Source organism: Pristiophorus japonicus, chromosome 27 (assembly GCF_044704955.1).
Source record: "Pristiophorus japonicus isolate sPriJap1 chromosome 27, sPriJap1.hap1, whole genome shotgun sequence".
NCBI lineage: Eukaryota > Metazoa > Chordata > Chondrichthyes > Pristiophoridae > Pristiophorus > Pristiophorus japonicus.
Window position 1 is genome coordinate 1700556 of NC_092003.1, and position 16662 is coordinate 1717217.

General features: G+C 58.6%; 1 protein-coding gene across 4 annotated transcripts in view; it reads right to left on the bottom strand.

The window, feature by feature from the left end:
• Nucleotides 1-16304, bottom strand: part of LOC139239398 (zinc finger protein ubi-d4-like) — a 35736-nt gene extending 19432 nt beyond the window's left edge. For all 4 annotated transcript variants that reach the window (XM_070868093.1, XM_070868092.1, XM_070868091.1 and 1 more), the window contains exons 1-6: nt 16240-16304; nt 9226-9386; nt 6415-6522; nt 5100-5263; nt 3445-3537; nt 26-110 (exon numbers count right to left, since the gene is read on the bottom strand). In XM_070868093.1, coding sequence (XP_070724194.1) covers nt 26-110; nt 3445-3537; nt 5100-5263; nt 6415-6522; nt 9226-9386; nt 16240-16271 — 643 coding nt within the window. In that variant the 5' untranslated portion in view covers nt 16272-16304. The remainder of the gene's footprint in view (nt 1-25; nt 111-3444; nt 3538-5099; nt 5264-6414; nt 6523-9225; nt 9387-16239) is intronic.
• Between the last annotated feature and the right edge of the window lie 358 nt (nt 16305-16662).

Here is a 16662-nt window from a genome sequence, read left to right on the forward strand (position 1 = left end):
AGTTGATCCAGGACGGGGTACTTACTGTCACAAGCGTATGGTTTCTCTCGATCCTCGATCGCGGCCGCATCCATCGCTTTCTTCCGGGCACTCCGCCCGACTCCTTTACCCTGATGGGAGACAACACAAGCCACCCTGAACAATTGAAAGCTTTACTGAGAAAGAAACTGCTCATGCTTTTAATTTGTAAATTATGTATAAAGGTCTACGGTAAAAGTACTAGAGCCACGTGGGGATTTCAGCCAGACTGTCAGGAAAAACAACTTGCGTTTATACCACGCCTTTAACCTAGTAAATCGTCCCAGGGTGCTTCACAGGAGCGTAGATCAGACACACTCTGACCCCGAGCCACATAGGGAGATATTGGGACAGGCGACGCAACAGCTGGGTCAGAGAGGTGGGTTTTAAGGAGCGTCTTAAAGGAGGAGAGAGAGGCGGAGAGGTTTAGGGCGGGAGTTCCAGAGCTTGGGGCCCAGGCAGCTGAAGGCACGGCCACCGATGGTGGAGCGATGGGAATCAATGGAAGGGCAAGAGGCCAGAATTGGAGGAGCGCAGAGATCTGAGAGGGTTTAGGGGCTGGCGGTTACAAAGATAGGGAGGGTTGTAGGGGCTGGAGGAGGTTACAGAGATAGGGAGGGGTGTACGGGCTGGAGGAGGTTACAGAGATAGGGAGGGTGTAGGGGCTGGAGGGGGTTACAAAAATAGGGAGGGGTGTCGGGGCTGGAGGAGGTTACAGAGATAGGGAGGGGTGTAGGGGCTGGAGGGGGTTACAGAGATAGGAAGGGGTGTAGGGGCTGGAGGAGGTTACAGAGATAGGGAGGGGTGTAGGGGCTGGAGGGGGTTACAGAGATAGGGAGGGGTGTAGGGGCTGGAGGAGGTTACAGAGATAGGGAGGGGTGTAGGGGCTGGAGGAGGTTAGAGTTAGGGAGGGGTGTTGGGGCTGGAGGAGGTTACAGAGATAGAGAGGGGTTGGAGGAGGTTACAGAGATAAGGAGGGGTGTAGGGGCTGGAGGGGGTTACAGAGATAGGGAGGGGTGTAGGGGCTGGAGGAGGTTACAGAGATAGGGAGGGGTGTAGGGGCTGGAGGGAGTTACAAAGATAGGGAGGGGTGTCGGGGCTGGAGGAGGTTACAGAGATAGGGAGGGGTGTAGGGGCTGGAGGGGGTTACAGAGATAGGAAGGGGTGTAGGGGCTGGAGGAGGTTACAGAGATAGGGAGGCGTGTAGGGGCTGGAGAGGGGTTACAGAGATAGGGAGGGGTGTAGGGGCTGGAGGTTACAGAGATAGGGAGGGGTATAGTGCTGGAGAGAGTTACAGGGATAGGGAGGGATGTAGGGGCTGGAGGGGGTTACAGAGATAGGGAGGGGTGTTGGGGCTGGAGGAGGTTACAGAGATAGGGAGGGGTTGGAGGAGGTTACAGAGATAGGGAGGGTGTAGGGGCTGGAGAGGGTTACAGAGATAGGGAGGGGTCTTGGGGCTGGAGGAGGTTACAGAGATAGGGAGGGGTGTAGGGGCTGGAGGGGGTTACAGAGATAGGAAGGGGTGTAGGGGCTGGAGGACGTTACAGAGATAGGGAGGGGTGTAGGGGCTGGAGGGGGTTACAGAGATAGGGAGGGGTGTAGGGGCTGGAGGAGGTTACAGAGATAGGGAGGAGTGTAGGGGCTGGAGGGGGTTACAGAGATACGGAGGGGTGTAGGGGCTGGAGGAGGTTACAGAGATACGGAGGGGTGTAGGGCTGGAGGAGGTTACAGAGATAGGGAGGGGTGTAGGGGCTGGAGGGGGTTACAGAGATAGGGAGGGGTGTAGGGGCTGGAGGAGGTTACAGAGATACGGAGGGGTGTAGGGCTGGAGGAGGTTACAGAGATAGGGAGGGTGTAGGGGCTGGAGGGGGTTACAGAGATAGGGAGGGGTGTAGGGGCTGGAGGAGGTTACAGAGATAGGGAGGGGTGTAGGGGCTGGAGGAGGTTACTGAGATAGGGAGGAGTATAGGGGCTGGAGGAGGTTACAGATATAGGGAGGGGTGTAGGGGCTGGAGGAGGTTACAGAGATAGGGAGGGGTGTAGGGGCTGGAGGAGGTTACAGGGATAGGGAGAGGTGTAGGGGCTGGAGGAGGTTACAGAGATAGTGAGGGGTGTAGGGGCTGGAGGAGGTTACAGAGATAGTGAGGGGTGTAGGGGCTGGAGGAGGTTACAGAGATAGGGAGGGGTGTAGGGGCTGGAGGAGGTTACAGGGATAGGGAGGGGTGTAGGGGCTGGAGGAGGTTACAGAGATAGTGAGGGGTGTAGGGCTGGAGGAGGTTACAGAGATAGGGAGGGTGTAGGGGCTGGAGGGGGTTACAGAGATAGGGAGGGGTGTAGGGGCTGGAGGAGGTTACTGAGATAGGGAGGAGTATAGGGGCTGGAGGAGGTTACAGATATAGGGAGGGGTGTAGGGGCTGGAGGAGGTTACAGAGATAGGGAGGGGTGTAGGGGCTGGAGGAGGTTACAGGGATAGGGAGAGGTGTAGGGGCTGGAGGAGGTTACAGAGATAGTGAGGGGTGTAGGGGCTGGAGGAGGTTACAGAGATAGTGAGGGGTGTAGGGGCTGGAGGAGGTTACAGAGATAGGGAGGGGTGTAGGGGCTGGAGGAGGTTACAGGGATAGGGAGGGGTGTAGGGGCTGGAGGAGGTTACAGAGATAGTGAGGGGTGTAGGGCTGGAGGAGGTTACAGAGATAGGGAGGGTGTAGGGGCTGGAGGGGGTTACTGAGATAGGGAGGGGTGTAGGGGCTGGAGGGGGTTACAGAGATAAGGAGGGGTGTAGGGGCGGGACCGAGTGATCTAAAGCACTGGATTTAGGTTCCAGTCTCTGGGAAGGTGGGTTTGAATGCCACCGCCTGTCATTATATTTGCTTTGGAGGCAGTTCAGAGAAGGTTCACTCGGTTGATTCCGGGGATGAGGGAGTTGACTTATGAGGAAAGGTTGAGGAGGTTGGGCCTCTACTCATTGGAATTCAGAAGAATGAGAGGTGATCTTATCGAAACGTATCAGATTATGAGGGGGCTTGACAAGGTGGATGCAGAGAGGATGTTTCCACTGATGGGGAGACTAGAACTAGGGGGCATGGTCTTAGAATAAGGGGCCGCCCATTGAAAACTGAGATAAGGAGGAATTTCTTCTCTCAGAGGGTTGTAAATCTGTGGAATTCTCTGGCCCAGAGAGCTGTGGAGGCTGGGTCATTGAATATATTTAAGGCGGAGACAAACAGATTTTTGAGCGATAAGGGAGTGAAGGGTTATGGGGAGCGGGTGGGGAAGTGGAGCTGAGTCCATGATCAGATCAGCCGCGATCTTATTAAATGGCGGAGCAGGCTCAAGGGGCCGAATGGCCGACTCCTGCTCCCTGGTCGTTCCCAGTGCAACACTGCTGTATCCCAGCACCGGTGCACAGCGCAGGGAATATCCGTGTACCTTGGCCCGGCCTTTGCTCCGCCGTTTCGGGAGGTCCTCCTCATAGTCTTCATCGTCCAGATCATCCAGAAAATCATCCGGATCCAGGATTCTCTGCACACCAACACAGACTGTCACACAGCACTCCTTCACACAATGTCCCAGCACAGAAACAGCCATCCAGTCTGATCCCACTCTCCCTGCACCCTATAATATCCCACCCAGTCTAACCCCACTCTCTCCTCCCCATACCCTTTAATATCCCACCCAGTCCTATCTCACTCTCCCCCTCACTCTCCGCACCCTTTAATATCCCATCCAGTCTAATCCCACTCTCCCCGCACCCTTTAATATCCCACCCAGGTCCATCCCACTCACCCCCTCACCCTTTAATATCCCACCCAGTCTAATCACACTCTCCCCCTGAATTCCCAGACCCTTTAATATCCCACCCAGTCTAATCCCACTCTCCCCCTCAATCCCCACACCCTTTAATATCCCACCCAGTCTGATTGCACTCTTCTCCATTCTCTCTTCAAATAGATCCACCTGAACAGGGAGGCAGGACCTCAAGCCAGAAGGATGTGGTTCGAGCACCACTCCAGAGACCCAAACCCACAATCTAGGTCGACACTCTAGTGCAGTACGGAGGGAGCGCCGCGCTGTCGGAGGGGCAGTACTGAGGGAGCGGCGCGCTGTCGGAGGGGCAGTACTGAGGGAGTGCCGCACTGTCAGAGGGGCAGTACTGAGGGAGTGCCGCACTGTCAGAGGGGCAGTACTGAGGGAGCGGCGCACCGTCGGAGAGGGGCAGTGCTGAGGGAGCGTCGCACTGTCGGAGGGGCAGTGCTGAGGGAGCGTCGCACTGTCAGAGGGGCAGTACTGAGGGAGCGGCGCGCTGTCGGAGGGGCAGTACTGAGGGAGTGCCGCACTGTCGGAGGGGCAGTACTGAGGGAGCGCCGCACTGTCGGAGGGGCAGTACTGAGGGAGCGTCGCACTGTCGGAGAGGGGCAGTACTGAGGGAGTGCCGCACTGTCGGAGGGGCAGTACTGAGGGAGCGCCGCACTGTCGGAGGGGCAGTACTGAGGGAGCGCCGCACTGTCGGAGGGGCAGTACTGAGGGAACGCCGCACTGTCGGAGGGGCAGTACTGAGGGAGCGCCGCACTGTCGGAGGGGCAGTACTGAGGGAGCGCCGCACCGTCGGAGGGGCAGTACTGAGGGAGCGCCGCACTGTCGGAGGGGCAGTACTGAGGGAGCGCCGCACTTTCGGAGGGGCAGTACTGAGGGAGCGCCGCACTGTCGGAGGAGCAGTGCTGAGGGAGCGCCGCACTGTCGGAGGGGCAGTGCTGAGGGAGCGCCGCACTGTCGGAGGGGCAGTATTGAGGAAGCCCTCAGGAGGAAATTCGCAGGCAGCCTTCAAGCTGTTACACCGGAAGCTTTGGCCTGGATATCCAGCTTGGATATTGACGTTTGCTTTGTTTTACTGTTACCTTACGGAGCAAGACGACGACAGGTTGTCTCGACTCTGTAATCTGATCCTGCCTGCTGTACCCTACCCTGCACTGTGTAATTAGACCCAATCTCGCCAGACTCGTTAGCTCGGTGAAGACCTTGAGTAAATAGTATTCTGCAATTGTAATTATAGCCGGCCAACGCTGGTAAAGGAAAGACTGACACACCTTGCGCGCCCTGCTGTTGTTCACAGGGTAGTCATTAAGGCTGTCGTCGTCCCGGTGGTCGGATAATCCTCGCTGCTTATCCAGAGCCTCCCCTCGGAGCAACGCCTCCAGACTGCTCCCATCCGGGGGCACCAAACTGTCCTTCTTCAACCCCAAATCCAGGTCTACCATTAAAGGGGAAACATGTCAAACACTCCCAGCACGGTTAGATACAGAGTAAACTCCCTCTACACTGTCCCATCACACACTCCCAGGGCAGGTACAGCACAGGGTTAGATACAGAGTAAACTCCCTCTACACTGTCACATCAAACACTCCCAGGGCAGGTACAGGGGGTTAGATACAGAGTAAACTCCCTCTACACTGTCACATCAAACACTCCCAGGGCAGGTACAGGGGGTTAGATACAGAGTAAAGCTCCCTCTACACTGTCACATCAAACACTCCCAGGGCAGGTACAGCACGGGGTTAGATACAGAGTAAACCTCCTTCTACACTGTCCCATCAAACACTCCCAGGGCAGGTACAGCACGAGGTTAGATACAGAGTAAAGCTCCCTCTACACTGTCCCATCAAACACTCCCAGGGCAGGTACAGCACGGGGTTAGATACAGAGTAAACTCCCTCTATACAGTCCCATCAAACACTCCCAGGGCAGGTACAGCACGGGGTTAGATACAGAGTAAAGCTCCCTCTACACTGTCCCATCAAACACTCCCAGGGCAGGTACAGCACGGGGTTAGATACAGAGTAAAGCTCCCTCTACACTGTCCCATCAAACACGCCCAGGGCAGGTACAGGGGGTTAGATACAGAGTAAAGCTCCCTCTACACTGTCCCATCAAACACTCCCAGGGCAGGTACAGCACGGGGTCAGATACAGAGTTAAGCTCCCTCTACTGTCCCATCAAACACTCCCAGGGCAGGTACAGGGGGTTAGATACAGAGTAAAGCTCCCTCTACACTACTACAGGAGAAGGCCTCGGGGAGGATGAGGTCAGAGGGAGAGGAGATGTTTACAGGGAGGGTTGTAGCAATGCTGCGTTGTGAGGCCACTGCTTCTGGGCAACTGGAAGGGGAGTGCCAAAAACGTTGGATTTTAAAAGGCTGCAGCGATGGTTGGTGTCCGTTGCCGTAGCAACTTTGCTGATTTGTGAATTGCTGGATGTGTGATGCTGATGTATAGCACCCACGGCTACTGGCTGTCTGCCAGGCCCATTAACTATTCAATGGGGTTTTGGAACTCTCTGGGCTCCTCGACATACATTATTTAACATTTCTCTCACAGGCCGGCGGCCCACTGCATTGCGGGGTACCTGGTTTGAGGGCTGCGAAGCTGAGGTGTGGGTCCTCCGGTGGGTGGGCTCGTCGCTTCTTCCTCCAGCGTCGGGCCGGGTAGGTGTACAGCTGCCCCGGAGCGATTCCTGCAGGACAGCGAGAATAACACCGCTCAAACCCCAAGTAACAGCCCAGACACAGCACGGAGCCCCCGCTCACCCAGGGTCACAGCACAGACCCCGCTCACCCAGGGTCACAGCACGGACCCCCCGCTAACCCAGGGTCACAGCACGGAGCCCCCGCTCACCCAGGGTCACAGCACGGACCCCCCGCTAACCCAGGGTCACAGCACGGAGCTCCCCGCTAACCCAGGGTCACAGCACGGACCCCCCGCTAACCCAGGGTCACAGCACAGACCCCGCAAACCCAGGGTCACAGCACAGACCCCGCTCACCCAGGGTCACAGCACAGACCCCCCGCTAACCCAGGGTCACAGCACAGACCCCGCTAACCCAGGGTCACAGCACGGAGCCCCCGCTAACCCAGGGTCACAGCACGGACCCCCCGCTAACCTAGGGTCACAGCACAGACCCCCCGCTAACCCAGGGTCACAGCACGGACCCCGCTAACCCAGGGTCACAGCACAGAGCTTCCCGCTAACCTAGGGTCACAGCACGGACCCCCCGCTAACCCAGGGTCACAGCACAGACCCCCCGCTAACCCAGGGTCACAGCACGGACCCCCCGCTAACCCAGGGTCACAGCACAGACCCCGCTAACCCAGGGTCACAGCACGGACCCCCCGCTAACCCAGGGTCACAGCACGGACCCCCCGCTAACCCAGGGTCACAGCACGGACCCCCCGCTAACCCAGGGTCACAGCACAGACCCCCCGCTAACCCAGGGTCACAGCACGGACCCCCCGCTAACCCAGGGTCACAGCACAGACCCCGCTAACCCAGGGTCACAGCACGGAGCCCCCGCTCACCCAGGGTCACAGCACAGACCCCGCTAACGCAGGGTCACAGCACAGACCCCGCTAACCCAGGGTCACAGCACGGACCCCCCGCTAACCCAGGGTCACAGCACGGACCCCCCGCTAACCCAAGGTCACAGCACAGACCCCCCGCTAACCCAGGGTCACAGCACAGACCCCGCTAACCCAGGGTCACAGCACGGACCCCCCGCTAACCCAGGGTCACAGCACGGACCCCCCGCTCACCCAGGGTCACAGCACAGACCCCGCTAACCCAGGGTCACAGCACGGACCCCGCTAACCCAGGGTCACAGCACGGACCCCCCGCTCACCCAGGGTCACAGCACAGACCCCCCGCTAACCCAAGGTCACAGCACGGACCCCCCGCTAACCCAGGGTCACAGCACGGACCCCCCGCTAACCCAAGGTCACAGCACGGACCCCCCGCTAACCCAGGGTCACAGCACAGACCCCGCTAACCCAGGGTCACAGCACAGACCCCCCGCTAACCCAGGGTCACAGCACAGACCCCCCGCTAACCCAGGGTCACAGCACAGACCCCCCGCTAACCCAGGGTCACAGCACAGACCCCGCTAACCCAGGGTCACAGCACGGACCCCCCGCTAACCCAGGGTCACAGCACGGACCCCCCGCTAACCCAGGGTCACAGCACGGACCCCCCGCTAACCCAGGGTCACAGCACAGACCCCGCTAACCCAGGGTTACAGCACAGACCCCCCGCTAACCCAGGGTCACAGCACAGACCCCCCGCTAACCCAGGGTCACAGCACGGACCCCGCTAACCCAGGGTCACAGCACAGACCCCCCGCTAACCCAGGGTCACAGCACGGACCCCCCGCTAACCCAGGGTCACAGCACAGACCCCGCTAACCCAGGGTCACAGCACGGACCCCCCGCTAACCCAGGGTCACAGCACGGACCCCCCGCTAACCCAGGGTCACAGCACGGACCCCCCGCTAACCCAGGGTCACAGCACAGACCCCCCGCTAACCCAGGGTCACAGCACAGACCCCCCGCTAACCCAGGGTCACAGCACGGACCCCCCGCTAACCCAGGGTCACAGCACGGACCCCGCTAACCCAGGGTCACAGCACGGACCCCCCGCTAACCCAGGGTCACAGCACGGACCCCCCGCTAACCCAGGGTCACAGCACGGACCCCCCGCTAACCCAGGGTCACAGCACAGACCCCCCGCTAACCCAGGGTCACAGCACGGACCCCCCGCTAACCCAGGGTCACAGCACGGAGCTCCCCGCTAACCCAGGGTCACAGCACAGACCCCCCGCTAACCCAGGGTCACAGCACGGACCCCCCGCTAACCCAGGGTCACAGCACGGACCCCCCGCTAACCCAGGGTCACAGCACGGACCCCGCTAACCCAGGGTCACAGCACGGACCCCGCTAACCCAGGGTCACAGCACGGACCCCCCGCTAACCCAGGGTCACAGCACGGACCCCCCGCTAACCCAGGGTCACAGCACGGACCCCCCGCTAACCCAGGGTCACAGCACGGACCCCCCGCTAACCCAGGGTCACAGCACGGACCCCCCGCTAACCCAGGGTCACAGCACAGACCCCCCGCTAACCCAGGGTCACAGCACGGACCCCCCGCTAACCCAGGGTCACAGCACAGACCCCCCGCTAACCCAGGGTCACAGCACGGACCCCCCGCTAACCCAGGGTCACAGCACGGACCCCCCGCTAACCCAGGGTCACAGCACGGAGCTCCCCGCTAACCCAGACACCGCCCCCTCTTCCCCCTCCTCCCGACACTATACCCTCCCCCACCCGAACACTGCCCCCTCCCCAGCCGCCCCCGCCCCTTCTCTCCCGCGCTCCCCCCCCCAACTCACCGGGCCCGCGGTGCCGTTTCTCCATCCAGATGTAGCAGTTGCTCTGGGCCACGCCGGTCTGGGAGTCGAGGAAGGGCAGCCGAACGCTCCTCTCGGCACACAGCCGGGCGTTGTAGTTGTGGCACTGCTCGATGGCATCCTTGTAGTACTGCTCTCCGATGCTGCAGGGCGAAGGCAGGGTCAGCGTCAGTCAGACCGGAGCGTGCCGAGCAACACAACGCGCACGGACCCCCTCACCATCGCCGCCTCACCAGGACAAGCAGTTTCACGGGGCTTGATTCCCCAAAGAGAAGGCCGAGGGCTGACCCGAGAGAGAACTTTATAATTGTGAAAGGGGTTCGAGAGGGTAGATGTAGAGAATGTTCCCCCTTGTGGGGGAGACCAGAACTGGGGGCCACCAATATCAGACAGTCACTGATAAACCCAACGGGGAATTCAGGAGAAACTTCTTTACCCCGAGAGCGGTGAGAATGTGGAACTCGCTGCCACAGGGAGGGGTTGAGGTGAACAGTATCGATGTATTTAAGGGGAGGCTGGATAAGTACACGGGGGAGAGAGGGATAGAAGGATGGGGTGATGGGGGGAGATGGAGAGGGGTGGGAGGGGGAGTGTGGGGCATAAACCCCGGCACGGAGCGGTGGGGCGTAAACCCCGGCACGGAGCGGTGGGGCGTAAACCCCGGCACGGAGCGGTGGGGCGTAAACCCCGGCACGGAGCGGTGGGACATAAACCCCGGCACGGAGCGGTGGGGCATAAACCCCGGCACGGAGCGGTGGGGCATAAACCCCGGCACAGAGCGGTGGGGCATAAAACCTGGCACGGAGCGGTGGGGCATAAACCCCGGCACGGAGCGGTGGGGCATAAATCCAGGCACGGGGTGGTGGGGCATAAATCCCAGCACGGGGCGGTGGGGCATAAACCCCGGCACGGAGCGGTGGGGCATAAATCCCGGCACGGAGCGGTGGGGCATAAACCCCGGCACGGAGCGGTGGGGCATAAACCCCGGCACGGAGCGGTTGGGGCATAAACCCCGGCACGGAGCGGTTGGGGCATAAACCCCGGCACGGAGCGGTGGGGCATAAACCCCAGCACGGAGCGGTGGGGCATAAACCCCGGCACGGAGCGGTGGGACCCAGTGGCCTGTTCCTGGGCCGTACACTCTGTGTAAGAGGCTGCACTTTCTCCACCAGCAGAGACCCACGTTGTGTGATGTGCCGAGAGACTTTGCTCGACCCAGAGCGTGTTGGCCGCTCAGCTGTCTCCCGGCCGACAGTAGCAGCCTCGAGTCCCACATCCGCTGCACTTGCGCCCTCCTCCATGACCACACCTGGAAAATATCATCAGCTCCAGCCCCCCCCCCTCGCACCACCCTACCTCAGGGACCACTGACCTAGCGTCTCTGTGCTTTTCCCGCTCCCCATCACCCTCCGCTCGACCATCTGCGGCCGTGTCTCCTGCCGCTACACCCCCACAGCTTAAAGTTCCCTCTCTCTGCATCTCCACCAGATTAAGCCCCCAACCCCCCCCGACACGGCTTTCAGAGGCGTCCGGAAGACCTCTTCTGTGACTTTCAGTGCTCCAAGCCCTTCTTTTGTCTTTCCCCCACCTGCTCAGTGCTTCATCTGGAAGACCTGCCTCGGCTGGGGGATGTGCTTTGAAGGTTACAGGACAAGTTGAGAAGGCTGTTAAAAAGCGCAGGGGAGCCTGGGCTTTAAAAATAGAGGCACACTGTACAAAAGCCAGGAATTTAGGCTAAACTTTTATAAATGACTGGCTCGGACACAGCTGGAGAATTGTAGGTAATTCTGGGCACCACACTTTGGGAAGGGTGTGAAAGCCTGGAGAGGGTGCAGAGATTTAAAAAGAAAGACTTGCATTTATATAGCGCCTTTCACGACCACCGGACTTCCCAAAGCACTTTACAGCCAATGAAGTACTATTGGAGTGCGGTCACTGTTGTAATGTGGGAAACGCCAATTTGCACACAGCAAGCTCCCAAACACAGCAATGTGATAATGACCCAGATAATCTGTTAGTGATGTTGGTCGAGGGATAAATATTGGCCCCAGGACACCAGGCAGAACTCCCCTGCTCTTCTTCCAATAGTGGCCGTGGGATCTTTTACATCCACCCGAGGGCAGATGGGGCCTCGTTTTAACGTCTCATCCGAAAGACAGCACCTCCAACAGTGCGGCGCTCCCTCAGTACTGCCCCTCTGACAGTGCTGGGCTCCCTCAGTACTGCCCCTCCGACAGTGCGGCGCTCCCTCAGTACTGCCCCCCGACAGTGCGGCGCTCCCTCAGTACTGCCCCTCCGACAGTGCGGCGCTCCCTCAGTACTGCCCCTCCGACAGTGCGGCACTCCCTCAGTACTGCCCCTCCGACAGTGCGGCGCTCCCTCAGTACTGCCCCTCCGACAGTGCGGCACTCCCTCAGTACCGCCCCTCCGACAGTGCGGCGCTCCCTCAGTACTGCCCCCCGACAGTGCGGCGCTCCCTCAGTACTGCCCCTCCGACAGTGCGGCGCTCCCTCAGTACTGCCCCCCGACAGTGCGGCACTCCCTCAGTACTGCCCCTCCGACAGTGTGGCGCTCCCTCAGTACTGCACTGGAGTGTCAGCCTAGATTTATGTGCTCAAGTCCCTGGAGTAGGACTTGAACCCACGATCATTTGACTCAGAGGCCGAGAGTGCTGCCCACTGAGGCACAGCTGACACCAATTTACTCGAATGGTCCCAGGCATGAGGGACATCAGAGCGGACGGGAGATCTGATAGAGGTGTTCAAATTCATGCAGGATTTTGACAGAGTAAATGAGACCTGTTCCCAGAGGCAGGAGGGCGGGTAACCAGAGGGACACGGATTGACGATAATCGGCGATGGAACCAGAGGGGGAGACGAGGAGAATGTTTTTACGCAGCGAGTTGTTGTGATCGGGAACGCGCTGCCTGAAAGGGCGGTGGGAGCAGATTCAATCGTGACTTTCAAACCGGGAATTGGATCAATACTGGGACAGGAGAAATGTGCCTGGGCTGTGGGGAAAGAGCAGGGGGGAGTGGGACTGATTGGATCGCTCTGTCACAGAGCCGGCACAGCACGGGCTCGAGGGGCCCAATTACCTCGTTATGTGTTAAGTACACAATCTGCCTTCTCAGTACATGTCTGTGAACTGCATTGTTACAAAGCGCAGCACATGCCCAGTGCCGTACAAGCCTTGATCAAAGACTGCCCTAAGTGGAGGAAGTGCATCCGGGAGGGGGCTGAGCACCTCGAGTCTCGTCGCCGAGAGCGTGCAGAAACCAAGCGCAGGCAGCGGAAGGAGCGTGCGGCAAACCTGTCCCATCCTCCCCTTCCCTCAACCACTGTCTGTCCCACCTGTGACAGGGACTGTGGTTCTCGTATTGGACTGTTCAGCCACCTAAGGACTCATTTTAAGAGTGGAAGCAAATCTTCTTCGATTCCGAGGGACTGCCTGTGATGGTGACACTGGAACACCAGAAGTGCACTGGCTCTGATGTAGGACCCCTCGACTGACATTCTGTACACAGCAGGATCCCACAATGAGAGGAGCGGCCGGGGAACTGATCTGCTTGGTGCTGTTGATTGAGGGGAGGTAACACGACTCGGTCCCCAGCAGCAACACCGAGGGGTAGTTGACCCCTAGCCTCAGTGGAGTCGCTCATTATTCGGGCCACGGGTGTTGGCTCCACTTGTCCGACAGGTTCTCTCCCTGACCCACAGCTGAATGGTGTACATGTCACTGAACCCAGCACTCTGCAACCACTGACATACAACCTGCAGCCCAGAAACAGGCCCCACCGCTCTGTGTGGGGTTTATGCTCCACACCAGCCCCCTCCCACCTCTCCCCCATAACCATATCCCTCCATTCAATATATTGGCTGATCTTCGACCTCAACTCCATTTCCCGCACGATCCCCATATCCCTCGACTCCAAAAATCTATTGATCTCAGCCTTGAATATACTCACAGACTGAGCCTCCACAGCCCTCTGGGGCAGAGAATTCCAAAGATTCACCCCCCTCTGAGTGAAGAAATTCCTCCTCATCTCAGTCCTCAATGGCCGACCCCTTATCCTGAGACTGTGAGCCCTGGTTCTAGACTCCCCAGCCCCGGGGGGAAACACTCTCCCTGCATCTACCCTGTCAAGCCCTGTAAGTATTGTGTGTGTTTCAATGAGATCCCCTCTCATTCTTCTAAACTCCAGAGAATATCGGCCCAGTCTGCTCAATCTCTCCTCATAGAACAATCCCCCCATCCCAGAAATCAGTCTGGTGAACCTTCGCTGCACTCCCTCTATGGCAAGTATATCCGTCCTTAGGTAAGGAGACCAAAACTGTGCACAATACTCCAGGTGTGGTCTCACCAGGGCCCTGTATAATTAACATAAGAAATAAGAGCAGGAGTCGGCCATTCAGCCCCTTGAGCCTGCTCTGCCATTCAATAAGATCATGATTGATCCGATCTTGAACTCAGCTCCACTTCCCCGCCTCCTCCCCATAACCCTTCACTCCCTTATCGCTCAAAAATCTGTCTATCTCCATTTTAAATATATTCAATGACCCAGCCTCCACAGCTCTCTGGGGCAGAGAATTCCACAGATTCACCACCCTCTGAAATTCCTCATCTCAATTTTAAATGGGCAGGCCCCTGCTTTCTCAACCTGCCCTGTTTTTATAGCAAGTGGTGTTGTTGTTGTAGGCTGGGCCAGTTGTTGTTATAGTGGCCCAGGTGTTGTTGTTGCTGTAGGCTGGGCCAGGTGTTGTTGTTGTTGCTGTAGGCTGGGCCAGGTGTTGTTGTTGTTGCTGTAGGCTGGGCCAGGTGTTGTTGTTGTTGCTATAGGCTGGGCCAGGTGTTGTTGTTGTTGCTGTAGGCTGGGCCAGGTGTTGTTGTTGTTGCTGTAGGCTGGGCCAGGTGTTGTTGTTGTTGCTGTAGGCTGGGCCAGATGTTATTGTTGTTGCTGTAGGCTGGGCCAGGTGTTGTTGCTGTAGGCTGGGTGTTGTTGTTGTAGGCTGGCCCAGATGTTGTTGTTGTTGTAGGCTGGCCCAGGTGTTGTTGGTGTTGGTGTTGTTGTCGGCTGGGCCAGGTGTTGGTGTTGTTGTAGGCCGGGCCAGGTGTTGTTGTTGTTGTAGGCCGGGCCAGGTGGTGGTGTTGTTGTAGGCCGGGCCAGGTGGTGGTGTTGTTGTAGGCCGGGCCAGGTGGTGGTGTTGTTGTTGTAGGCTGGGCCAGGTGTTGGTGTTGTTGTAGGCTGGGCCAGGTGTTGGTGTTGTTGTTGTAGGCTGGGCCAGGTGTTGGTGTTGTTGTCGGCTGGGCCAGGTGTTGGTGTTGTTGTAGGCCGGGCCAGGTGTTGTTGTTGTTGCAGGTCGGGCCAGGTGTTGGTGTTGTTGTTGTAGGCCGGGCCAGGTGGTGGTGGTGTTGTTGTAGGCCGGGCCAGGTGGTGGTGTTGTTGTCGGCTGGGCCAGGTGTTGTTGTTGTTGTAGGCCGGGCCAGGTGGTGGTGTTGTTGTAGGCCGGGCTAGGTGGTGGTGTTGTTGTCGGCTGGGCCAGGTGGTGGTGTTGTTGTAGGCCGGGCCAGGTGGTGGTGTTGTTGTAGGCCGGGCCAGGTGGTGGTGTTGTTGTTGTAGGCTGGGCCAGGTGTTGGTGTTGTTGTAGGCTGGGCCAGGTGTTGGTGTTGTTGTTGTAGGCTGGGCCAGGTGTTGGTGTTGTTGTCGGCTGGGCCAGGTGTTGGTGTTGTTGTAGGCCGGGCCAGGTGTTGTTGTTGTTGCAGGTCGGGCCACGTGTTGGTGTTGTTGTTGTAGGCCGGGCCAGGTGGTGGTGGTGTTGTTGTAGGCCGGGCCAGGTGTTGGTGTTGTTGTCGGCTGGGCCAGGTGTTGTTGTTGTTGTTGTAGGCTGGGCCAGGTGTTGGTGTTGGTGTTGTAGGCCGGGCCAGGTGTTGGTGTTGTTGTAGGCTGGGCCAGGTGTTGTTGTTGTTGTTGTAGGCCGGGCCAGGTGGTGGTGTTGTTGTAGGCCGGGCCAGGTGGTGGTGGTGTTGTTGTTGTAGGCTGGGCCAGGTGTTGGTGTTGTTGTAGGCTGGGCCAGTTGTTGGTGTTGTTGTTGTAGGCTGGGCCAGGTGTTGGTGTTGGTGTTGTAGGCTGGGCCAGGTGTTGGTGTTGTTGTAGGCTGGGCCAGGTGTTGGTGTTGTTGTAGGCTGGGCCAGGTGTTGTTGTTGTTGTAGGCTGGGTCAGGTGTTGGTGTTGTTGTTGTAGGCTGGGCCAGGTGTTGGTGTTGTAGGCTGGGCCAGGTGTTGGTGTTGTTGTTGTAGGCTGGGCCAGGTGTTGGTGTTGTTGTTGTAGGCTGGGCCAGGTGTTGGTGTTGTTGTAGGCTGGGTCTGTTGTTGTTGTTGTAGGCTGGGCCAGGTGTTGGTGTTGTTGTAGGCTGGGCCAGGTGTTGGTGGTGTTGTTGTAAGCCGGGCCAGGTGCTGGTGTTGTTGTTGTAGGCTGGGCCAGGTGTTGGTGTTGTTGTTGTTGTAGGCCGGACCAGGTGTTGGTGTTGTTGTTGTTGTAAGCCGGGCCAGGTGTTGGTGTTGTTGTTGTAGGCCGGGCCAGGTGTTGGTGTTGTTGTAGGCCGGGCCAGGTGTTGGTGTTGTTGTTGTTGTAGGCTGGGCCAGGTGTTGGTGTTGTTGTTGTTGTAGGCTGGGCCAGGTGTTGGTGTTGTTGTTGTAGGCTGGGCCAGGTGTTGGTGTTGTTGTTGTAAGCCGGGCCAGGTGTTGGTGTTGTTGTTGTTGTTGTTGTTGTTGTTGTTGTTGTAGGCTGGGCCTACCGCCTCAGGCTCGGGGCGGCCGCCCGCTGGAGAAGTTGCTGTGAGGACAAGTTTGGCCGCCCGGGGCTCAGGCTCGCTCCCTCCCCGCGGGCTGCTGCCCGCCGCCGCTCCCGCGCTCCCTCCCTCCCTGTCTCCCCCGGTCCCGGTGCCGCTCCCGCCTCTCGCCTCCCGCTCGCCGCCCCGCCGCCGCCGACAAACTTACTTCTTCACAACGTTTTGAATCACCGCCGCCATCTTGCTCGCTCCTTCCCCCCGCACTACGCCTGCGCTGACCGCCGGGGGACTGAGCATGCGCGGGGGGGGGGCGGTGGAGCAGGGCGGTTTTCATTGCGCCTGCGTGGCCGCTACCGGCAACCGCGCCACGCGACACGTGACCGAGAACAATGAGCATGCGCAAAAACTGGGACCGACTGGTGGTCCCGCAGCGCCATCATTCGGCGAGGCGGAAAATTGCACATAACATATAATATTGAATTTATATAATGGTATATTTACATATGTAATAATACACGTGTACTTCATTTCCAGTCAAATGTACACTTTAATGGTGACTTATCACATCATTCAAAAGCTTCCTAAAGGACATTACATACAATTAATGACATTGCAATGCAGTAACTTCTTA